This window comes from Morus notabilis, unplaced genomic scaffold (genome assembly GCF_000414095.1).
Source record: "Morus notabilis unplaced genomic scaffold, ASM41409v2 Scaffold1234, whole genome shotgun sequence".
Taxonomy (NCBI): domain Eukaryota; kingdom Viridiplantae; phylum Streptophyta; class Magnoliopsida; order Rosales; family Moraceae; genus Morus; species Morus notabilis.
In genome coordinates, this window is record NW_010359378.1 from 110524 (window position 1) to 136266 (window position 25743).

At 35.9% G+C, this 25743-nt stretch overlaps 1 protein-coding gene across 2 annotated transcripts in view; it reads left to right on the top strand.

Annotated features, from left to right (window-relative positions):
- Positions 1 to 8902: 8902 nt before the first annotated feature.
- The window catches only part of LOC21388087 (kinesin-like protein KIN-7K, chloroplastic), a 28626-nt gene continuing 11785 nt past the window's right edge, over positions 8903 to 25743 (top strand). For both annotated transcript variants that reach the window (XM_024163067.1, XM_024163068.1), the window contains exons 1-13: positions 8903 to 8980; positions 9117 to 9199; positions 9898 to 10166; positions 10246 to 10343; positions 10818 to 10907; positions 11260 to 11312; positions 11811 to 11876; positions 11969 to 12022; positions 12190 to 12249; positions 19748 to 19826; positions 20375 to 20442; positions 21177 to 21239; positions 21420 to 21524. In XM_024163067.1, the coding sequence (XP_024018835.1) occupies positions 9916 to 10166; positions 10246 to 10343; positions 10818 to 10907; positions 11260 to 11312; positions 11811 to 11876; positions 11969 to 12022; positions 12190 to 12249; positions 19748 to 19826; positions 20375 to 20442; positions 21177 to 21239; positions 21420 to 21524 (987 nt within the window). In that variant the 5' untranslated portion in view covers positions 8903 to 8980; positions 9117 to 9199; positions 9898 to 9915. The remainder of the gene's footprint in view (positions 8981 to 9116; positions 9200 to 9897; positions 10167 to 10245; positions 10344 to 10817; positions 10908 to 11259; positions 11313 to 11810; positions 11877 to 11968; positions 12023 to 12189; positions 12250 to 19747; positions 19827 to 20374; positions 20443 to 21176; positions 21240 to 21419; positions 21525 to 25743) is intronic.

The window sequence follows — 25743 nt, forward strand, 5'->3', positions numbered from 1 at the left end:
AATTATACCACCACTCAACATTGTACCACTTTTTCTCACTCGAACACCTCATTGCCACTGACCAAGTTGACTCGTTCGACTCAATCGGGTCTAGTGGCGACTCTTTCTTTCTCTTCTCAAACTTTAAGATCTTCTCATGCGAAGTTTTTTTTTTTTTTTTTTTTAGCAGCTTTGATGAACATCTTGTTTAGTCAAGTTTACGTGTGTGGCGTTGGCTATAGCTTGTAGATATGGTGGAATCTGGTTGTGAGCTCGTTGGATTTTATATTATTATTACTTTACTATTATTATTATTTTATCTTTTTAGTGGTTCCCATGACCGGATTATAGAAGGGCAGCCATTTTATTTTATTAAGTGATTAATCAAATACTGAATGATAACTAATTTTAAAAATAAGGCAAGTATAATATGTGAAAAAAGTTCATCCCTTGAGAAACTTAGGAGGGTGTTAGCAGAGATCTAATGACGTTGACAATAGACGGTGACTAGTGGGGACCCCGTAACTCTGACAACAAACGTATATGAATCTAGAGTTGTAAGTTTAGATTAAGGTAAATGGGCCGGTCTAAGACCCGTCATAATTAGTCCAAACCCGAACCTTTCGCATTCTTTATCTTGAACCAAAGGCCTCTCTCTTTATAAGGTTTTAAAGTCAAATGTTAAAAACAATTGGTACCAACACTTATTTAAGAACCTTATAAGATTAAGATCAATTAGTACTAACACTTGACTTAAGAACCTTATAAGGAGAGAGGTTTTGGGTTCAATTGTTGGGGGATGCAAAAGAAATCCCTGAAGATCACTAGGTGTCTAAAGGAGACAGTACGTATGAGTAATGAATATAAGACCCGACTATGCCGTGGGTCCCGCAAGGTGGACTCTATGGGGGGTTGAGGCATTACAAAATCTTATTCAGGTGGGCCGGCCCAATCCGAACACACTTTAAAAAATAAAGGGTGTGTTCTTTTTGCAACTCCAGTTATAATTTAAACTTTTTTATGTGAGAGAAAACACTATAGTAAAAGAGTTAATTTGAACTTTTGTGAGAGAAAATATTGTAGCAAAAGAACTTGAATTGTGATTTAAGTTGTGAAAAGAACAAAACTGAAAATATCTTATAAACTTTGAGTCAGGCCGGTTGGGTTTAGGATCGGCTCAACCCCTCCTGAAATCTCCATTTGTGTCGCTAAGTTCAGCCGAGCAGCTTGAAGTTTCACCTTTATATATGAATCTAGGAATGTATAAATTTACGTATGCAACAAACAATTATGCAATTATGAATCTAGTAATGTACCAAAAGGGCATCCTCAATAGACGATGACTAGTGGGGACCCCGTAACTCTGACAACAAACGTATATGAATCTAGAGTTGTAAGTTTAGATTGAGGTAAATGGGCCGGTCTAAGACCCGTCATATTAGTCCAAACCCGAACCTTTCGCATTCTTTATCTTGAACCAAAGGCCTCTATCTTTATAAGGTTTTTAAGTCAAATGTTAAAAACAATTGGTACCAACACTTATTTAAGAACCTTATAAGATTAAGATCAATTAGTACTAACACTTGACTTAAGAACCTTATAAGGAGAGAGGTTTTGGGTTCAATTGTTGGGGGATGCAAAAGAAATCCCTGAAGATCACTAGGTGTCTAAAGGAGACAGTACGTATGAGTAATGAATATAAGACCCGACTATGCCGTGGGTCCCGCAAGGTGGACTCTATGGGGGGTTGAGGCATTACAAAATCTTATTCAGGTGGGCCGGCCCAATCCGAACACACTTTAAAAAATAAAGGGTGTGTTCTTTTTGCAACTCCAGTTATAATTTAAACTTTTTTATGTGAGAGAAAACACTATAGTAAAAGAGTTAATTTGAACTTTTGTGAGAGAAAATATTGTAGCAAAAGAACTTGAATTGTGATTTAAGTTGTGAAAAGAACAAAACTGAAAATATCTTATAAACTTTGAGTCAGGCCGGTTGGGTTTAGGATCGGCTCAACCCCTCCCGAAATCTCCATTTGTGTCGCTAAGTTCAGCCGAGCAGCTTGAAGTTTCACCTCTATATATGAATCTAGGAATGTATAAATTTACGTATGCAACAAACAATTATGCAATTATGAATCTAGTAATGTACCAAAAGGGCATCCTTCCAATTATGCAACAAACAAAAAATAAAATAAAAAACTTGTTCAAAAAAATTTCTTCAAACACTAATTTTAATATTCTTCTTGTCCTACAATTACGATTAATTAAGTCAAGAATATTATACGAACACTTTGGGGCATGTTTGTTAACCGTATTAGAGGATCGTATTATATAATAATATGTTGGTGTGACTATCGTATTGTATAGACTAATACAAATAGTAAATTAATATAGTGTATATCATATTATTAAATACGACTCATTTTTAGCGCATTGTATTGTATTATTTTATCGCTGATCTATGATTCATATCGGTGTTAGGCACGACTAGAGGTTAGGGTCGGGCTGACATAAAATCATGTCAGAGCCTATTATTATTAAAAAATTGAGGGGGCATAATGCAAATCCATATTTTTCAAAAATTATATTGACCCCTCAATTTTTACAAAATTACATTTTGACCTTAAAATTTTTGTAAAATTACATTTTAATCCCAAAATTTTTACAAATTTATATTTTGATCCAAAACTTTTAAAAAATTATATTTTGACCAAAAATTATATTTTAATCTCAAAATTTTAAAAAAATTACATGTCGATACCAAAATTTTTAAAATTTTACATTTTGATATCTTGTACAATACGTCATGACACCAAATACCGTATTATATTATAATAATAGAACACAATATAATATAATACAATATAAGTTACTAAATATGGTCTTGGACCCCTAAAAAGAACTTGGAGAATATTAAGAACAGTGCAAAATAAAATAAATAAAAACAAAAACAAAATAATAGAATCTCAAGCTTTAATTTTATAAATAAAGTATGTCCTCTTTCCTTTCAAGTTGAACAAATCTATGGTACAATTGGGATCAAGAAGTTAATTCTACTATAAATCTGAGAGTTAAAATGTTTTTTTTTTTTGATACAGTGAAACCTTTTACATTCTAACATTATAACTTATTGGTCTTAACACAAACTTTTAACTGTCTTAGAGCAATGACTAAAGAGTTATACCCTTTTTTTTTTCTTTTTCGCTTTTTTGAAATTTGTTTCTGTGCTCTATAGAAAAGAGGACCAAAAAAACAAAAGAGGTTAACCGTGCTTTTTCACAATTAATGAATAGGACGATCCAACGTTAGAAACCTATATGTCGGATCCTGTACGATGCTTCACCAGATTCCTACCACGTGGAGCCATTGATGCGCACGTGTCAATGTGACTCAATGTCAGCGTATTTGTCCTGATTCTAGAAAGTACGGCAATGATCTAAAATTAACACCTGTTGGCCAAAATAAATAAATTAATTAATTAACACATGCACTGCAAGAACGTCGGAAATTGCTAACAATGTCCTTTAGCTGTTTTTCTGTTATGGAAAATACAATTTGTTTATTGGATCCAAAAAAGTTTTTATTTATTTATTATTTTTAAAAGGAAATGGGCACAATATTATCAAAGGATTATGCATGTGGAAAATATGAGCTGTGAGCAATAAAGCACTATGAATAATTATAGCTTAATTTATTAGACTGATTCGAGTTTTTAATTTTAAATTTTTACAATTAAAATTTTTAAAAAAATATTACATTTAATATTTTTATTATAATTAAAAACTCTTAAAAAATATTATTTATTAACTCAAATTAAAAATTTAAATTCGTGAAACAAACGATGCTTATATTTACATACTTGTTTGGCAAAAAAATCCTTTGTACCTTGTGTTATTTAAAAAAATTGTTTTAATACCACGTACTTTGCATAATATTAAAAAGGTGTTTTTATGGTTTTTTTTTTCATTTTTGAGAAAAGGTATCATTACGTGTGTATTTTTTGATAAGTGATCTTCATTATCTTTTACCAAAAGAAAAAGTGTCTTTTTCAAAATATCTCAAACTTGCATAAACGTTGAGACAAACAATTCTAAATAGCCATGCATGTACATTCTGGTATACGTTACTTTTTAAAACTCTAGTTTTTTTTTAAGGGATTTAAAACTCTAGTTTTACTTATGTCTACTTAATCCCATAGTGTGATTTTCTTGTGCTGTATTTATTCTTATACAATACATATAAGTATTTTCGTTGTCCTCGTGTACCCAAAAAAAAAAAAATTTTTTTTCTAACAAGGTTTTTCTATGTTGATTATTAAATATAATTAAAATTAAATCAGATTGACTAAATATATAAAAAAAAATAGTTTGTAATACAGATTTAATGGCTAACCACATGAACTATTTAAGTTTTTTTTTGTTGAATGAAAGCAAGACCGTGTTTGTACATGAGTCGGTGCATGATGCACCCTCTTCTCTTGGCCATAACTGATTCATTGGTGATATCAACCTCTGATTTCCACACGTTTTTGTATTTTTTTTTTTTTTTTTTTTTTTTTTTTGGAATATGTTAGGCGTTTGTTTGTTTGTTTGTTTTTGTTTCCAGGAAATGTTAGGCGTTTGTTTACTGTGATGTTTTTTGTTCCCTTGTTCAATGAAAGTTTTTTCTAGAAAAAAAATGTGATAATATCTCATCAAGCAATTGCAAAAATTCCTTATACCATTTTAAATAAAACTCTAAATTGATTTCTTTAATACATGCAATTCTAATAATAACAAAAAAAAAAAAAAAACAAGAAAAGAGCTAGTGATCGTTGTAAGTTTGTAACTGTAATCATAAGTAAAAAAAGGAAAAAAAAAACTAGTGAAATTCCGGTCTTAATGTGAACAGGGATATATAATTACAAATAAGACCTTTAAATTAAAGTAATATTCTCATAAATCACAAAAGTATTTAGTCTGAGCATATAATCATGCAAAAATTTTGAAAGGAATTTTTGCGTTATGTAACAAAATTTCCTTCTACGAAGATGAATGATGAATTTTTAAATATTAATTGACATGATATTTTTAAACTTAGCTATCTTTTGTTCAAATTATAATAATTAGAACCTTAACGTGATTCATTTTTCTTATATTATTTCTCTATTTTTTAAAAACTAAAATGATACTTTTTAATTAATGAAACAAATGAAAAATGTTAAGTCTAGACATGAGAGAGTTCTAGAGAGAAAGAGGGAGAGCAGAAAAAAGGAGAACAGTCTGGCTGGCTATCAAAAGCGCGTCTACGGTTAGTAGGTCCCCAAAATATGCACACACGCTCTACACCAACTAATCTACACAATGGTTGAGTTTATATTGGTATTTTCTTCTCTTTTTTTAGTCGTATGTGGAATAAAAGTAGTCATTCCGCCAGTGTTGATATTTGTTTTCCTCATCAATCTCTATATTTGTGTGAGTGTTGGTTGTTTTTATACTTTTTAATTAATGAAACAAATGAAAAATGTTAAGTCTAGACACGAGAGAGTTCTAGAGAGAAAGAGGGAGAGCAGAAAAAAGGAGAACAGTCTGGCTGGCTATCAAAAGCGCGTCTAGGTTAGTAGGTCCCCAAAATATGCACACACGCTCTACACCAACTAATCTACACAATGGTTGAGTTTATATTGGTATTTTCTTCTCTTTTTTTAGTCGTATGTGGAATAAAAGTAGTCATTCCGCCAGTGTTGGTATTTGTTTTCCTCATCAATCTCTATATTTGTGTGAGTGTTGGTTGTTTTTGTTAATTTTGGTTGTGTTCCCTTCACCAAGCTCTAACCTTGTGTGGGTTTTGTTTGTTGAGCTTGGTTGTTTTCCCCACCAATCTCTAAACCTGGGTAGTATTGTTGTTTTTCATATTCTGTATGCTTTTAGATAGATCTCCTACTTCTGCGAGCTTGATTTGGAAGAATATCGGCTTTTAGAGATCGGTCTTTGAAGGGCGTTTACTACAGCCCATTCGAGAGAGCCAACTGTGAAGGCAGAATTAAAAGAGCCCAGAGAAGTGCTCTAAATTGTGTCCACTATTAGACATTGGGTCCCTGTACTTAGTACACCAACGGATCTACTGATTTTAATTTGTTGCATCAAGTTTTCTATACTGAGGTTTCTATAAGCTTTATGCTTTGTTGTTAATAAAATGTAGTTTTGCATTAAAAAAAAAATTAAGTCTACCATAAATAATGATATTGAAATACAATTAATCTGTCAAGGTAACTATCAATCCAACCTTTGTCCTTTGCTTATCCTTAGGGATCAAATAGTGCATGCAGTATGAGAGATACAAATTAGGGCCTCATTTACTTCGCGAATTTGAGTTTTTAATTCGAGTTAAGATGTGACATTTTCTGAGAGCTTTTCACTGTAGCAGAAAAAAATTAGATGTGACATTTTCTGAGAGTTTTTTACTGTAGAAACTTAGAACTGAAAACTCAAATTGGTGAAATGAACGGGACCTAGAGCATCATTGGTTAAATTTTTTTCGGTTCCTTTAATATATCCTTTATTAGTAGGGTCAGCTCTCCTGATTGATACGAAGACGTACCTTTTGGGAAAATCAATATTTGATTAGATAAAATTTTTTAAATTTAATTGTAGTGTTCTTTTTAATGAGTTTTGTTTGAGCTCGATTTTATGTGAACTGAACGAGGTTTTTTTTTATTGCGTCTCAACACTTGTGTTTGTCTTTATACTTCATTCATTTTTACTAATAGATCTAATTAATATTCAGAGTCAAATTTCTTTGTAGGTGGTGGTCATTTACCACTATATTTAAGTATATATGTAACTTTATTAATTTTGAAATGAAATTTTCTCTTAAAAACCACACATACAAAATAACAAACGCCAAATAAAAATAGCGCAAAGACCACTATAAATGTTTATCTAAATGCACATACTAATAATAAAAAAAACCAAATAAAAATAGCGTAAAGACCACTATAAATGTTGATCTAAATGCACATCTGCCTAAAAACCTAAAAATGGAGCTAAATGGAAAAGAAAATTTCTGTCCGAGAAAGATCATGAGAATCTCCCCCTGGTAAGAAAGAAATAAAATGAAGAGGATGAAAAAGAAAGAGAAGAAAAAAGTGAGCATATTATTTCTCTCTTCAATGTTGATAACAGCGTTTTCAGTAATCGTTTTTTTTTTTTTTTTTTGTTGCAAAACCATTGACATTAAATTTGGAGACTGATAAAAAAGAGTAACTTTATATTTTATTAATGAGTAACAAATTGACAGCACATATGGTCCATTTTTCTTTTACAGAAATTAAACTAAATGTAGCATAATAAATAATAAATAAATAAAGAAAAGAAGGGCATTTGATTTTTTTCTAAATAAATAAATAAAGAAATTTTGTAAACTTCTTAGGAAAATCTTGCATTTCGAACTAGAAAACTGTCTTTAACTACTTTCCCCTCCCACATTAGCCCCACTCCAGTCCACGTCACGTTCTTCATTGCACGCAAGTCCTATGATCCCAATGCAATTGTATTCGCTCGAAGGAAGAAAAAAAAAACTAATAAAAAATATTTTTCTTTGTTAAAGTAAAAAGATCCTCTATTTCAAAATAATAATAATAATAATAACAATATTAGTGACACAAACTCTAATCCTAACTCTTATACATGATGCACCAACCAATTTACCACGCGAGTTGATGTTTTTATAATGATAAGTCTTTAAAATATTATTGCATCAATTAATAATAAAAAATTACATATACTAAAAAAAAATGACAACTCACATATTATATAAATTAATACAAAAAAATTAAAATTTATGTTGCTATCCTTAACATTATTAAAAAAAAATTCTTTATTGCTTATTATCTTGAAAATTGTTGAATTCCCATACTAAGTTCTTGGAAATTTTTATTGTAGGACATATGCTTTTTAACCAGTGACATGTATTGTTATTTTAATTGTTGAATTAAGTTTTCACTCACATATATTGGGATCCTTTACGTATTGTTACACGTTTCAATTGAATCTACTGGTAGTTTCAGTATATGATTAGGGCTATGTTGCTATTTGTGTTAAGGTATTTTACGTCTGAATTAGTGTTTGTATCTTTTTAATTTAAAATACAATTTCTTTTTTTAAAAAAAATAAATTTTCAACTGCTTGATCTATGAATTGTGCGGTATAAATTTTAAACACGAACACTAAGAGATCAAACCGTTAAAATATTAATCAAACTGTAAAGAAACAAGTTCTTAATGATAATTTAAAAGGACAATCCTTACTTAAAAGTTTCCTAATTTCCATCAATTTGTTGTATTTTCTTGATGGAATATAATTTTAACCCAATTAAAGTTGTATATACTACACTAATAGAGTTGTGCAACTGTACGAGTTCCTTTTTAGGTTAATAACTATTTTTTACCGTGGTTAATCACTGATGTACCATGTAATTAATTTGTCACTGATTTATCAATGGCTTATTAAGGATAAATATTAGTAAAATTGGTTAATCACTGATCAACCATCAAATCAATCAGTATAAATGATAAACTCATCATTAATTTAACCTGATTTATATTGTGTAATTTTATAAAAATTTGGGTCATTTATTTAAAAAATACTTAAGGTGCCTTTTTTATAAATATCATATAGTAAATTCATTACCTTACCAAAAAGGAATTCTCCAATAAGAATAAGCATGAAAAAAAAAGTGTGGAAAAACTGCACTTCCCTGTCCCACCGTTGCGGCCTTTCACCACTCACTCTAGACTAGCTGGCCTTCTCTCTCTCTCTCTCTCTCTCTCTCTCTCTCTCTCCTTTTCCTTTCCTTTCCTTTCTCTCTCTGTATGTAATATGTATAGGTGTAAGTAAGTACACATTCTCCTTCTCTTTTCTTTTTTTTCCTCTCTCTCTCTCTCTCTCTCTCTCTGGCTCTGAAAAGTTGGATTAAGAAATGCGGTTTGCCTTTGATGAAGGGCATCGCTTCCAAGGCAAGTAAGAAAAGCTTGAACAGAATATAATAAAGCTGAACCATCTCCATAATCTCTTTTTCTCTCTCTTTGACTCTCGCTCTGTAATGATGATGATGATGATGATGATTATGTTGGTTTTTAATTGTTGATGTTCTCAGATCTGATTTCGAAGAAGATCTCCGTATAAGACTCTGAGTTTTCGATTTCTCTGCGCAATGCTCGTGTGATTTTGTTGTCGCAGGTATTGTTCTTGTTCTTCTAAAATCTTATCCTCAGAAAATGAGGTTCTGTTTGGTTATCGAGAAAAAAATGGAGGAAAATGGAGTAAATTGGAAGGTTTGGATTATTAGCTGAAGCAGTTGTGCTTAGCTCCGAGAATTTGCTTCAATTTTTCGCTCACTTTGCATTTTCGTGGTAATTTAAGAAAGGTTTTGTTGAACAGTTATACTAACTAACTGCGATTTCGTTAATTTTTTCCCTCTCTAATTGAAATTGTGTTTGGTTGCTGAGAAAAGAAGGAACGTAAAGGGAAGCAAAATTTGGACACTTTTATTTCTCGATTATTTTAATTGTTTATTAAATTTTGAGGTCAACTCGACTAATGATGGACTGTCTGAAAGTGTTTTCTGCTAAATTCCTTTTTTGATTAAATTTTTCTTCTTTTAGATCCTTAAGATGGGGATTAAACCTCTGAAATCGTGTAATTTCCATGTTTTGTCTACATTATTTTGGAGAACCCAATTCAGCTGCCTAAGAATTTGTTTTTGCCAATTGGGTTTAGCGTACTTCTGTTTAACTTGTTAAAACTTAAAAAGATTTATTTAGAACATGGTTTTTTTTTTTGTTTTTTGTTTTTGTTTTTAATCTAACTAGTTCAATCTACATTAAGAATTGTTTCTGAACGATATTGAAGTGGAAACGATTCCCATTGTTTTGAAGAATTGACTCTCAGAGGTAATGGCATCAAGACAAGGGTCGAGATGGAAAAAAAAATTGGGTTCCACTGGCTCAAAAGCTGCTAATTCTCCATCATCTTCAACCACGTCTTCTTCCAAACTGTTTCTGGAAACCTCTATTGATTGTCAGAGCTCTCCTGCATCATCCTCAACTAGAAGTAAGCCGCAGTACTTTTACTCGGAAAGTGGGACGTTGGACACGGAGAGATCGAAAGAAAATGTCACGGTGACAGTCCGTTTTCGCCCACTCAGGTGCATTTTGGTCTTCTGAACTGAGCTTCATTACTAAGATTTTTGAGTGGTTATTGACTGTTGGTCTATGTCTGGGTAGTCCGAGGGAAATTCGCCAGGGAGAGGAGATTGCATGGTATGCAGATGGAGAAACTATCGTGCGGAATGAACATAATCCGTCAATAGCATATGCATATGGTAAATTATTCAATTTCTAGTTATTTACTGAAAGAAAGGAAAATGAATCTGTTCTTAAAGAAAGGAAAATGAATCTGTTGCTTCTAGCATTTAGATCAAAAATGAAATTGGCATTAAAAGTTTAAATTAATATAAAATCCAAATTGAATGTACTTGCTTAGTTGCTCTAATTTTAGTGTCCGTAGGCCTACATTTTAAATGGCATAATAGAGAATGTAAGATATTTCTTCCCTGGTTAGTTAGGCAAGTCAAATGTTTTGAAATATCGTAAGTTAAGATAGTTCTGTGAATGCCTAATCCTCATTATGCTTTATTTTATTAGGAGAAGTTATATTTTTGGTATATTGCTTGAGGGAATTGCAACGAATGGTTTGTTAGAATTTATTTCAGTTAAGATATGCTTAGAATTTATTTCAGTTAAGATATGCTTGAATATTGTATTTGTTGTTCTTTATTTTTGTTACAATATTCTAGATCGTGTGTTTGGCCCTACAACCACAACAAGACATGTCTATGATGTTGCTGCTCAACATGTCGTTAGTGGCGCTATGGAAGGCATCAATGGTAAAGATCTTACATCCTATGGCTTTGTTAAGTCAAAATTTCGAAGGCATTTTTGGCTTTCTTATATCTCTTTTGATTTAGCCTTGGTGTTTGTTGTTCGTCATTGCATTTTTTCATTGTAATGTGTGGCCAGTGGAAGTATTTCTATGAATTAGTTAGTATTCCTTTCGCCGCTTGCCAAGCTCATTCATTGGTTGTTGATAGGAAGGGCATGAGGATGACACTTGCTGATTAGAATCATTAGCAGTTTTTCCCTTATAAGTCGTTGCTTTTCTTGGCATTTGCATATGTCCAAATTGTGGAAATGGTGTTGTGTAGTTTATCTAATTAGTCTATTATATCTTTCTCACAGGTACAATTTTTGCATATGGAGTGACAAGTAGTGGGAAGACGCACACTATGCATGTGAGATCAAATATTTACCCTCATCATAGTATTACTAGATTGTGTGGATATACATACAAGGTTGAATACGGTGTATGTTGTTTCCCTTCATGTGCACCTACATGACAAAAGTCATAGTTTTATGCCTTCCAAAGATTGTAGGGTTTAGCGGAAGGCTCCAGTTTCTAACTTGGGCTCACAAAGTGGGTTCAGGGGATTTCTGGGTATCAAAAATAAAAAAGAAATAAGAAATATTATGTATTAATGAGATTTCTTACGTCTTTAAGAAGTATTTCTTATAAAGGCAATATGTAAGGTTGGTACAACTTCTTAATCTAACATAGAAGGGTATCATCCATTTCTAAATCCTCGCTTTTGCAGCCTGCTTAATGGTTTACATATGCTTGATGCATTTACATACTAAATATGGCGAGTCAGCCATTTCTTTTCAAAAAAAAAAGCTACGAGACTAGATATAAACGTCATTCGTGTGCTTATGTTGGTTTTGCACCAATGCAGGGTGATCAAAGATCTCCTGGAATAATACCGTTGGCTGTCAAGGATGCTTTTAGCATCATCCAAGAGGTACTTTATATATGATACGGTCATCTCTTTGTGCTACTTATTCCAGTACTTTCCAGGTTAGGAATACTAAAAGTCATATTTGTCTTTGCCAGACTCCAAATCGGGAGTTTCTTCTTCGTGTCTCATACTTGGAGATCTATAATGAGGTACTATTTTTTCCATGCTTTGCATACGATGCATCAATTTGGTGGTTGTGTTTCTTATGAAACTAACAAACTTCGTTTTTCTGAATACATATTCTAAGTAATCTACTTTTACTGTTGCTTACACCTTTTCAACTGCTTTACTATCCTTAAGGCTTCTTTCATTTCAGGTTGTTAATGACTTGTTGAATCCAGCAGGACAAAATTTACGAATTAGAGAGGATGCTCAGGTATTCATATTCATTTAATAATCTTTTCTGATCCTTGTTTAGGTGTTAACTTCCCCAGTTCCCTTTATACTGTTGCTATCTGAAGTACATTGGTTATTGCCATTGCTGATTGTCTCTGTCCTCTCGTTCTGGTTCATTATAGTAATCTGAAGCAGAACAGGATTGGAATTTTCGGATGATTCATTAGAAACAATTCGGGTACATATATACACAAGGATCTGTTTGAATTGATCCTGATTTCTAGGAGCTAATCCTAATTTTAAGGAAAGTCAATTACAGCTATACACAACAGAATAATATCTCTAGAAACTATAGATCCACAAAAATAGGAAACTAACAATTGCCCTATACGGCTAGTTTGAATTCCTACACTCCCCCTCAAACTAGGTGGTATATACTCATTAAACAAAGTTTAGAACTTAGCTCAATAAAGTTTGGACGAAAGAGCGCCTTTGTGAGGATGTCTGCTACTTGATGCCTAGATGGGACATGTTTTAGTGATATAACATCGCTCTCTATCTTCTCGTTGATGAAGTGTCTGTCGATCTCAACATGCTTCGTCCTATCATGATGGATAGGGTTTTTGGCAATAGCTATAGCTGATTGGTTGTCACACATCATATCTATAGGACCAGAAATGCTAACTTTAAGTTCATCTAGTAGCCGTTTTAACTAGATTCCTTCACAAATACCGTGAGCTAAGGCTCGAAATTCTGCCTTAGCACTACTGCGTGCCACCACCTGCTGCTTCTTACTGCGCCATGTCACCAGATTTCCCCATACATAGGAGCAATACCCTGAAGTTGATTTTCGGTCAGTGGGGGATCCAGCCCAAATCCGCATCCGTATAAACATCTAGGGAGTGATTAAGAGTCTTTTTGAACATGAGTCCCTTTCAAGATCCCTTTTAAGGTATCTAAGAATACGGTACACTGCCTCCATGTGTGTGACTGAAGGATTGCTTAGAAATTGACTAACACGGCTTACTGCAAAACTTATATTAGGACGCATGTGAGTCAAGTAGAACAGCTACCCTACTAAGTGTTGATATTGTCCTTTATCCACAGCCATCTCTTCAGTTCGAAGCATCAACTTCGTGTTAGGGGCCTACATCCACTCATACCAGTTTCCTTTAAGAGGTCCAAGACATACTTTCGCTGGGAAACTGAAATTCCAGTCCTTGATCTAGCCACTTCCATTCCCAAAAAATACCTTAGATGTCCCAAGTCTTTGATTTCAAACTCTTTGGATAATAGAAGCTTAAGTCTCCTTATTTCTTCTTCATAATTCCCAGTGAGAACTATATCATCAACATACACTATTAACACAGTGATCTTACCGTTGGTGAAGTGTTTGTAGAATAGAGTATGATCGGCTTGAGACTGTAAGTAGCCATCTTGTTTTAGCACCCTCGTGAATTTGTCGAACCATGCACGAGGTGATTGCTTGAGCCCGTATAGTGACTTTCGTAGTCTACAGACCTTGCCTCGCATACGATCAGTTTCGAACCCAGGAGGTATATCCATATATACTTCTTCTACTAAGTCCCCATTCAAAAAGGCATTTTTCACATCAAGTTGAATTAAAGGCCAATCTTCGTTCACGGCAATGGATAACAAAACACGCACTGTATTGAGTTTGGCTACGGGAGCAAATGGTTCCTGATAGTCAATTCCATACGATTGAGTGTAGCCCTTGGCTACCAAGCGGGCTTTGAATCATTTAATACTTCCATTAGCTTTTTGTTTCACTGAGAAAATCCACTTGCACCGAACTGTTTGCTTTCCAGGTGGTAGAGTTGTTAGGATCCATGTGTCGTTCTTTTCAAGGGCATGAAATTCTTCTAGAGTAGCAGCTCTCCATTCGGGGACCTTTAATGCATCATGAACTGTTCTGGGAATCTAGATTTTGTCTAGAGTAGTCACAAATGCCCTGAATCTCTGGGAGAGTTTGGAGTAAGTCATATAGTTGCGGATGGGATGTTGTGTACATGAGCGAACTCCCTTCCTCTGAGCAATCGGTAGGTCTGAGTTTGGATCATCTCCTGTCACCTTTTCAACACTATATTCTGTGATAGGTTCAGCCTCATCCTGTGTTATTTCTGGATTTCTTGAGCTCGGATTAGACTCCTGGTTTTGCTGATTTTGAACAGGCTGTTGAAGTTGTTGTCTCCTAGTATAGACTCTTACTGCCTCATTAGGAAGAAGGAGATGTTTTGGGTACATTACTGACTCATGGGATGGTGAATTGGGTGACTCAAATGTGTTTGGAAAGCTACTTGTAGTTTGTGGAGTTGAAGATGATGGAGATTGCGGGTCAGGTAGGGGAAGAGCCGAATTGCGTGGAATTGGACTTGTTACCGAATCAATGAGAGAAGTCCAATCCCAATTTTGTGATTCATGTGTGTTTGTCTCCCCCTGAATTACAGGATTGGGATAAAATGGTTTATCTTCAAAGAAAGTGATATCCATGGTGTGATAGACTTTTTTGGTGAGAGGAGAAAAACATTTATATCCCTTCTTGTTTGGTGAGTATCCAATGAAGATGCATTTGAGTGCTCTTTCATCAAGTTTACCTCGGCTATGAGGGTAGATATGAATAAATGTAGTGCATCCAAATATTTTAAGGGGAATTTGGGAAAGTAAATGTGAGTTTGGATAGGAATCAAGGAGTGTTTGCACTGGAGATTTGAATTTGAGACACGTGAGGGCATCCGATTGATGAGATAGGTGGCAGTAAGAACAGCCTCACTCCAGAATTTCTTAGGTACATTAGAGTGGAAGAGTAGTGAGTGAGCAACCTCAAGCACATGCTGATTTTTGCGTTTTGCCACACCATTTTGTTGGGGTGTGTCCACGCATGAGCTTTGATGAACAATGCCATAAGATTGGAGATAAGGACTAAGGATGGAGTTGAAAAATTCACGGGCATTATCAGTTTTGAGGAATTGAATTGTGGCCTGAAATTGAGTGCGAATCATGGCATGAAAATGTTTGAAGATTTGGCTGATTTCAGATTTATCTTTCATGAGGAAAGTCCAGCTTAACCGGGTATGATCATCAACTAACAATAGAAACCACCTAGCTCCAGAAATATTGAGGATTCTGGTTGGCCCCCATATATCACCATGGATAAGTGAAAAAGGGTGAGTTGGTTTGTATGGTCGTGGGATATATGTACTTTGAGTGTGCTTTGATAATTGGCAAACATCACATTGAAATAACTTTGCATCTTTATTAATGAATGATGGAAATAGGCGTTTCAAATACAAGAAATTTGGATGACCTAGACGGTAGTGCCACAACATTATTGCACTGGTTTTATTGGACTGACTTATTGACTCATGACTCTGAACGGACCAACACTGAGGTCTGACACTATGCTTATTATGGCTCTGAGCTGGGACAGAAGAGGAGTCTACTTTGAGGAGATACAAGCCTGCACAAAGTTCGGCATTGCCAATCATCTTCTCCGAACCCAAGTCCTGAAAAACACAAGATTTGGCAATAAATTTAGTCTCACAGTGAACATCACGGTTTATTTTGCTAATAGAGAGTAGATTGCAATCAAGGTCAGGGACAAATAACACTGAGTGTAGAATAAGATTGCTCGAGAGATATATGGTTCCTATTCCAACAACTCTCGAGCGTGAACCATTGGCAATACGCATTGTTTGATAACCCTGACACGGAGTATAAGTTGAAAACAGTGATCTATCACCTGTCTTGTGATATGATGCGCCTGAATCTACTATCCAAGATGTTGAAGGTGACTAAGCCACATGAAGGGCATGGTTTCCATTACTGTGTACAGATTCGTTCCCTGTCTCAGTTGTCAATGAGCCGGCTGACAGAAATGCTTTGCTAATCAGGTGCTGATGCAGTTCCAACTGGTCCTTCGTGAAAGAGACTTGGTTATGGGATTTAGTTGCTTCTATGGAGATTGCATTTACCCGACTCTCACGGTCGCCAGTAGCCCTATTTGGCTTCCAATTTGGTGGCTTTCCATGTAACTTCCAGCAGGTTTCTTTAACATGGCCGGTCTTCTTACAGTGGTCGCACCAAGGACGTCCCCTTCGTGGCCGATTGTCTCTAGGAGTCTGAGACATTCCGCGAGCTGCACAGGCAGCAGGTTCGACCATGGACGTGTGGTCTTTGGTAGCAGCAATGGCTGAGCCATCAGTGGACGTAGGTGTATTTGAATGTCCCATCATGACTCGTTTGCGGCTCTCCTCTCGACGAACCTCGAAAAAGGCCTCGCGGAGACTTGGCAAGGGCTTGGTTCCGAGTATTCGACCTCGCACCTCATCAAGAGACTTATCAAGACCCATCAGAAACTTGAAGATGCGTTTGGTTTCTACTATTCTTTTGAAATAGGTTATGTCATCAGGGCACTTCCATTCGTGAGATTCAAAGAGGTCCAACTGTTGCCAATACCGCGTCAGGGTGGTGAAAAAGGTGGTGACTGTGTTTTTTCCTTGCCTTAGATCATGTAGGATACTCTCCACATGGAAGAGTTCTGTGGTATTCTCACTGCTAGAGAAGGTGTCACGAGCTGCGTCCCATATTTCTTTGGCTGAAGTGTAAAGGAGGAAATTTTCGCCTATCTCAGTAGTCATTGAACTGATTAACCAGGACATGACTAGGTTGTTTTTTGCCCTCCAAGTTTTAAATTTAGGATCACTGGAATTTGGTTGGACAACCACACCTGTAAGATAATCATCACGGCCTCGTCCACTGATAAACATCATCATGGAGTGAGACCATTGGAGATAGTTGTGGCCATTGAGTTTGTGGTTGATGATAGGGGTAATACTGTTTTTGGGAGTGATATGAGGATTGATAGGAGTATTGAGAGATGGAGTGTTAGATGAGGATGAGTCCCTGGAAGTCTGCTCAGAGTCGACCATGGTGGATGAAATTTCCGAGAGAGAGAGGAAGGGCTCGATTTTCACAGAGGTGAAAAAAAAAAACGGGAATTGAGGATAGGCTAGGGCCGGCCGCCAGACAGATGAAAATTAGGGTTCAGAAAACCTGTGGCTCTGATACCATGAAGCAGAACAGGATTGGAATTTTCTGATGATTCATTAGAAACAATTCGGGTACATAAATACACAAGGATCTGTTTGAATTGATCCTGATTTCTAGGAGCTAATCCTAATTTTAAGGAAAGTCAATTACAGCTATACACAACAGAATAATATCTCTAGAAACTATAGATCCACAAAAATAGGAAACTAACAATTGCCCTATACGGTAGTTTGAATTCCTACATCCACAAATCAATGGTTTCTGAAGGGATAGAACATAATCATCTTCCGCTTTAGGTGATGAAAGCATGCAGTATAGATGATAGGAAACTGATCTAAACGAGAAGAATTTAACTGCAAGAGATCTATTATTGATGAAAATCTTTGATACAAGCAATTAGGAAACCCTAACTGAGATAGTATTCGATAGACTATCCAACTCTCCCATCTTGGTTGCCCAAGCCCCAAATGATAACCAACAATTCCCAAATCAGACATACCCCAACTAACAACTAATCCCTCCCTTTTATACTACCAACTCTCCTCTAACCACTACTAACAATCTACTAATGCCCTCCCCCAGCTAACAGATCCTACTAATAGACATCTTCTAAAAGAAATTTATTGCTGTATAATGCAAAACAGATATTGCCTGTTCTGGTCATGGTACAATGGTTGTAGCATTCTTATGAAAGTCCTTTTCCCTTTTATGTAAAAACTAAAAGTACACCATGGTTTTCATTTTTTTTTTTGATAAAGAAACAAAATTTCATTGAAAAAAGATAAAAATAAAGGGTACAACAGGGGACAAGGCGTCCACCTAAACAAAACAAAGCTGGCACTGAAAAGCTAACAATAAAAACACAAATCTAATGAAGAACTAAATCCCATCCTCTAAGCAAATCCGAAAAGGAAAAAGCAGTGAGGCCTTTAACTTGAGACAACCATAAAGCCACACAAAACTTGATTCTGTCCCAAACTACATTAATATCTCCCTCTATGTCCTAAAAAATTCGGCTGTTCCTCTCTAACCAAAGAGCCCAAGTAACAGAAAGAATGGCAACATTCCAAAGCCTTCTCCTTCTACTATCCAAAAAATACCATTGAAGATTTGCGTAACCGCTTTTGGGATCACTCAAGAAACTTCAAACTCAGATAAAACTCGGTACCAAATGCACGGGGAGAAGGGACAATGTAGGAATAGATGATCAACAGTTTCGCCATTTTTTCTACAACGAACACACCAACCAGGAGACAGAAATAAACAAAACTTTCTTCTTTGTAACAAATCATGAGTGTTAAGTTTACTATAAACAAGCAGCCAATTAAACACCTGAACTTTAATAGGAACCAAGGCTTTCCAAATAAAATGATAGAATTTGAAATCAGGAAGGGAGTGATCATCAATCAAGAAGTTGAAGTAAGACTTACAGGAAAACAACCCATGACCCTCAAGATCCCAAACCCATCTATCTGACAAACTCACATTCGGCCTAACCCCTTCCAAGAATATCCAAAAGCTTCAAAATCTCAACCAATTCTCTCTCACTAGGGTCCCTACTAAAGTGAAGATTCTAAGAAACAATGTTATCATGATCAAAAGAGTAAAATGAAGGAATTGATGCATTTTTAAGGTAAGAAATTATGCAAAGACTCGGGAAATGATTAGAGAAACAAACTTCCCCCACCCACACATGTTCCCAAAATCTCACTCTATTACCACCCTTCACCTTAATTTTAACACGGGCAAAAAATTCATTTTGCAAGGCTCGAGTTGCTTTCTAAGGACACCTAAATGATACCTACCACCCTCTCCAGACAACCAACCACAAACATCCGAACAGTATCTGCTGCTAATCACCCGATGCCAGAGTGAGTCTTCTTCCCTCGAATGCCTCCGAAGCCATTTAGAAAGTAAAGCTTTGTTTCGAGAAACCAAGTTCCCAGCCCCCAAGCTGCCTTTCTCTTTAGTCTTACAGACCTTTTCCCTAGCTACAAGGAGATCCAAACATGCCTCCTCCAACCCTCCCCACAAGAAGTCCCAGCCACTCCTTTATGTTCGAAAGATTGATAAAAAGTAAATCGGTGGAGATGATGAAACCGATTTAATTAGAGTCAATCTCCCTCCCTGAGACAAAAAGGCTCTTTTCCACCCATCAAGACATCTAGCCACTGTAGAACAACCGGTTCCCAAAAGAAAGATCTCAATTTAGCCACCTTAGCCACCATGGTTTTCATTTCAATGTATCATTCTCTTATCATTCTTAAGAAGGGAAAACGCTAAAATTTATTTGGCAGTATGTTGCGATTTGAAGGAGCGGAATAAATTTTTATCTCAAATCCTTGTGTGTTGGAGGCTCAATTTCAGAATCTTTATTTGAGATCTTTTGTGTCACTGCTTTCTTTATGTGAGCTATTAGTTCCTAAAGGTTTGGGATGTTCATTTATTGTTTAAATTGATGATTGTAGGGAACCTTTGTCGAGGGGGTAAAAGAAGAAGTTGTACTTTCCCCTGCTCATGCCCTTTCACTTATAGCAGCCGGAGAAGGTAACAAATGTCATATCATGTTTGCTATTACTGTTAAGCTAAACAACAAGCACAACTATTTCGTTGTCATTAGATTTCACTGTGTTTTTAACTGTAATCTTACTGCTGTTAATAAAGCTCATAAGGTAAGTTATATCTGTACACTAAATGCCTCATATCACATCCCAGATGAATATCCATGGATCCAATGTTAAATTAATAAATTAACCTGTTGTAGTGTGGTTATCACAGTTTTACTTGTTAAAGAGGTGTCATTACATGGCCCATTGAAGTGTAGAAGTGCTAAAGATTGTAAAGTAAATCAATGCATGTGATGATGATGCGAACGTCTTCAACATTTAAGGTTATTAGATAAATAAGTCATGCCGATACTGTGTCATAATTTTAATACCAAACTCTATAGATGTCAGCTATTAGTCCACGAGAAGTTGTTATCAGTAATTAGTTGTTACTTATCATCGAGGAATAATCTGTTTCAGTACGTTTCTTAAAGTTGTCGTACCAATGACACCTATTTTACTTGTGATGAAATTCCATGCCACCAACAGAGCACCGGCATGTTGGATCTACAAATTTCAATTTACTCAGCAGCAGGAGCCATACAATATTTACACTGGTATCTTTCTATCATAGAGGAAGCATGCAACAGCCTTTGATTTATTTTATTTTCCCTTGCCGTTTCTTGGTTATCATATTGTAATTCTTGCGATTACTCGCATTAGATTGCCTTTTGAAATTTCTTGACATTACAAACCATTGCATCAAAAAACTATAATGAAACCGGGATCTGTCTATGCTATATGTTGTGTCCTCTTTTAATGCATGAGGAATGGCTTTATCACTTAATTCATGAGGATTTCTTTACATCTCCATTCCATGTAAAGCTTGCTAGTAGTCGGCACGGCCCTTATATAGAAATGAAGATATGAAAACCTTAACATCAATAGGCTTCCAACCTGAGAATGCCCTAACACCATTGTTAAATGATCATCAATCAAAGTCAAAGCTTTTTGTAAACGGGGCTTGACTCTGTGTAAATCAAATCAATAGAAAAGGTAGTAGCAGACCACATGGCTAGTGTTTGATTCCTTTTCTCTAATGTTCTTAGAGGCTCATTCACCATCTTTTTGCCTTCTTTTATTTTTTATTTTTTCAGTGTTTAGTTTTTCTGTTCCCTTATTTCTCAAGTGTGACTCATTTTGAAGCATGATTACAACCTTCTTTATATGGTCTTGGCCTGATATTGTGACTACTCGATGTTCCAATGATAGTTTACGCATGCACATATAGCTCTCCTCTCTATCTCTCTCCACTTTTCTTTACAAAGTTTCTTTTACTATTTGTTAACAGACGATAGAGAGCAGTCCGTGTGGTGAAAATAGTGAAGGGGAAGCTGTGAATCTGTCACAATTGGTAAATATCCAGCAATTATATTTAGGATTAGCTTCAATTTCTCTTTCTATTTTTTCAAAGCTTATAAGGAACCATACTCATCTTATAATTATGTTTCACTTTAGTTGTTGATCCTTGGGCTGTTTATATGAAATATCCATGATTCTTTCGTAACTCCTTATATCTTACTTATACATGCAGAACCTCATCGATCTGGCAGGTTCTGAGAGCTCCAAAGCTGAAACTACTGGCGTAAGACGGAAAGAAGGATCTTACATCAATAAAAGCCTGCTAACTCTTGGAACGGTGAGTCCACCAACATTGTTTCTATTTAGGAAGTTAGGTTTGGAGTTGTTTGCACCATGCAATTTCTCTTTGAGCTGGATCCTCCTTTTTTCTTTTTCTTTCTTTTTTTTGGGTGTTGGGCCTTTTATTTTTTGCATGCATACTTTTAAGAAAGCATAAAACAGTCTGTTTTCACTGGCCTTCTACTTGTTCCTTAACATTGGTTCAAATGCTTTGCTAACATAGATGACATCATTTGGAAAAACTTTCTTCAACAATGTTTACGTAGAAAAGAGGAAGCATCTTGGGGTGAGGCCATGACATTGCCCGAGATATTTAGAATTTGTTAGGATCCTGAACTCAAAAGAAATGGAAAAAAAGACTTTTAAATATTAGGTTCCTAACAGATGCCTACTGTAGAATATTCTATTTTTATGCTATAGAATATGCTTATTTATTTCCTAGAATAGCTCTGTAAATTACAGTAGGCCTGGGTGATATGTTACCCGATTTCCTTAGATTAGAATTTTCCTCTTTTTTGTAGTTACTTAAATTAGGATATTCGGTAGGATATTTTTCCTAATTACTAGATGAACCTCCATCTATAAGAAGGGCTGTAATATACGTTTCTAAGCAGAGGAATAAAGTTAATCTTCTCCAATGGTCCCAATCTGTGATGATGTAATATACATTTCTAAGCAGAGGAATAAAGTTAATCTTCTCCAAGTCCGTACAGCGCGTCCGTACAAGTCCGTATGCTCGCATGGTGAAATTCGGAATGGCTACAGAGAAACTCAGTTCGTCCTCCACAACATCTGACGTCACCTCTCATCAAGATTCCACTCTCTCCAACCCCAGTGGAATGTCAGACGGCAGTCAAATCCTCATAACAGGACACAAACTCAATGGGAACGATTATCTCCAATGGTCCTAATCTGTGATGATGTTCATATGTGGCAAGGGAAAAGACAACTACTATCTGGTGTAGCTGCTCCTCCCAAGGCAGATGACCTGAAGTTCAGAATCTGGAAATCAGAGAACAATATGGTTATGTCATGGTTAATTAATTCCATGACCAACGAGATAGGAGAAAATTTTCTTCTTTATGGAACAGCAAAAGAAATCTGGGAAGCAGTAAGAGAAACTTATTCAAACAAGGAAAATACTTCAGAGTTGTTTGAGATTGAAAGCATTCTCATGATTTGCGGCAAGGAGATTTGATCGTGACCCAATACTTTAACACACACACGATATTGGCAACAGGTGGACATGTTCAACACACACACGATATTGGCAATAGATGGACATGTTCGAAGAACACTCGTGGAAGTGCCTTGAAGATGGAATCAAGTACAGACAAATAGTTGAGAGAAAAAGGGTGTATAGAATTCTTGTTTGGGCTCAACAAAACCCTTGATGAAGTTCGAGGAAGAATTCAAGGGATGAGGCCTCAACTCAGTCTCCTGGTTGGGGACTCAAACTACCACATCTCAGTTGGAGAATTCTGCCCTAGCTGTTCGTGGGTCACAAAATTACATTAATGACCACAAGCAAAAAAGGGAACGACCATATTGTGAACATTGCCGAAAGCCTGGTCACTCCAAAGACACATGTTGGAAGATCCACCGGAAACCAACAGATTGGAAGCCCTCACGTCCACAAAACAGAGAGAGTCGAGGCAACACTGCTACCAGGGAAGAAAATTCAGCACCAGCCGAGCCCAGTCCTTTCAACAAGGAGCAATGGGAGATTTTGAAGCAATTGATCAAGCAATCACAAACAAGAATAGCCGAGTCCACCATGACTATTGGAACCGGATCTGGAGCTCAAAAAGGTAATTCCATCAATGCCTTGAGTGTTAGGAAAGATAATTTGAATTCATGGATTGTGAATTCAGGAGCATCAGATCACATGACTGGAGACCTTGCCATAAGAATATGACAGTCAGTATAGCAAATGGGTCACTTTCCAAAGTGATTGGAACCGGATCAGTAAAAATTGCAAGCAACCTAACACTCAATTCTGTTCACTCAATTCTGTTCTTTTAGTGCCTCGATTAAACTGCAATTTGTTGTCCGTCAGTAAACTCACTCGAGACCTAAATTGTGTCACTAAATTCTCTCCAAACTCTTGTGAATTTCAGGTCTTAGACTCAGGGAAGATGATTGGCAATGCTAAAGAGTGCTCGGGGCTCTATGTACTTGAGGCGAATGATTCTTCTAAAAGGAAAGATCACAATATTGATTGTTTAATGTTCTTTTAGTGCCTCGATTAAACTGCAATTTGTTGTCCGTCAGTAAACTCACTTGAGACCTAAATTGTGTCACTAAATTCTCTCCAAACTCTTGTGAATTTCAGGTCTTGGACTCGAGGAAGATGATTGGCAATGCTAAAGAGTGCTCAGGGCTCTATCTACTTGAGGCGAATGATTCTTCTAAAAGGAAAGATCACAATATTGATTGTTTAGTGTCTATAAGTCAAAGTCCAGTTTCTGTTTTTCATTCAAAAAGGAATAGTGCAATAATGCTTTGGTACTATAGGTCAGGACATCCAAATTTTATATATCTCAAGAAACTTTTTCCATCCCTTTTCAATAATAAAAATCTGAATGAGTTTCATTGTGAAGTTTGTCAGTTTGCAAAACATATTCGAACTTCCTATTTTTGTTAGTTCACAATGACGTGTGGGGACCATCTAGGGTCACAAATATTACCGGATCTCGTTGGTTCATAACATTTATAGATGATCACACCAAACTTACATGGGTTTTCCTAATGAAAGAAAAATCAGAGGTAGGTCCGATATTCAAAAAGTTCAATACTATGGTTCAAACCCAATTCCAAACCAAAATACAAATTTTGAAAACGGACAATGCAAAGGAATATTTTGCATCCATTCTTAGTGATTATCTGATAAGCCAAGGGATTGTTCATCTAAGCTCCTGTGTTGACACACCTCATCAACAAAATGGTGTAGCCGAAAGAAAAAACAGACACCTCCTAGAAGTGGCCCGATCCCTCATGTTCTCTACACATGTACCAAAACAATATTGGGGGGAAGCCATACTTAACGCAACTTACCTCATTAATAGAATGCCCTCTCGAGTCCTAAAGTTCCAAACACTGTGCCAAATACTACTCAAAACTTTTCCAACCACCCATCTCATATTCTCCATTTCTCTCAAAATGTTCGGATGTTCTGCATTTGTACATATCCATAGCTAGCACCGAGGAAAACTTGATCCTAGAGCCATTAAGTGCATTTTCTTAGGGTATTCTTCTCACCAAAAGGGGTATAAGTGTTACTCTCCAGCCACAAAGAAATTCTACAATTCCATGGATGTTACCTTTTTCGAGCATCAACCATATTACCCCAAATTTGATATTCAGGGGGAGAATAGTTTCACACAGGAATACCAGCTTTGGGATCTCGATATGGAAATCAGTGCCCTAGATGATTACCACACCTCACCAAATCCGGTCAACACCTAGCCCGAGTCACCTGTTTTTGCTCACCAAAATGAATCGACTGGACTATACTTTGATCCACCTACCGAGTTACCTAAACCTCCAAGACCTTCTTCTCCTAACACTATTCAGCCTATCCAAAACAATGAACTCCCAAGTCTCCCAAGTCTCCCGAGTCTTCGTTCCCCAGATACTACTCAATCCAAGAACAACAAAGATCTCATCACCTATTCTAGAAGGAAAAAGAACCAAAGTGAGATAGAGCAACAAGTACCTCTCGAGCAAATCCAAGAATTGGACCCGGATTTGAGATCAAAAGCTCCACAAGGTAATCCTGATCCCGAATTTTGTAAGGATAGTGACCTACCTATTGCAGTGAGAAAGGGTGTTAGAGAATGCACAAAACACCCAATCTATAATTTTGTGTCGTATTAGGGCTGTGGCAAGTTTGGATTAGTGCTGGAACTTTGGACGGGCCGCCCAAAAATACCGAGTTTTTGCTTGAAGCCCAACCCGACCCACCCAAAAATTTTGGGCCGCCCGCCCGAGCCCGAAAAGGCCCGTGAACGGGCCGCGGGCTTCTATTGGGCTGTTTGAGCCCGGCCGGACAGCCCGAGCCCGCCCGAATTATCCGAATTTTTTTTTATACTTTTTAATCTTTATAATTATTAAGTTATTTTGTGTTAAAATTATATAAAAACTAAAATCAACATTCAACATACATATTAACACAATTTAATAAATTAATTTTGTATATTAATTTTAAATTCATA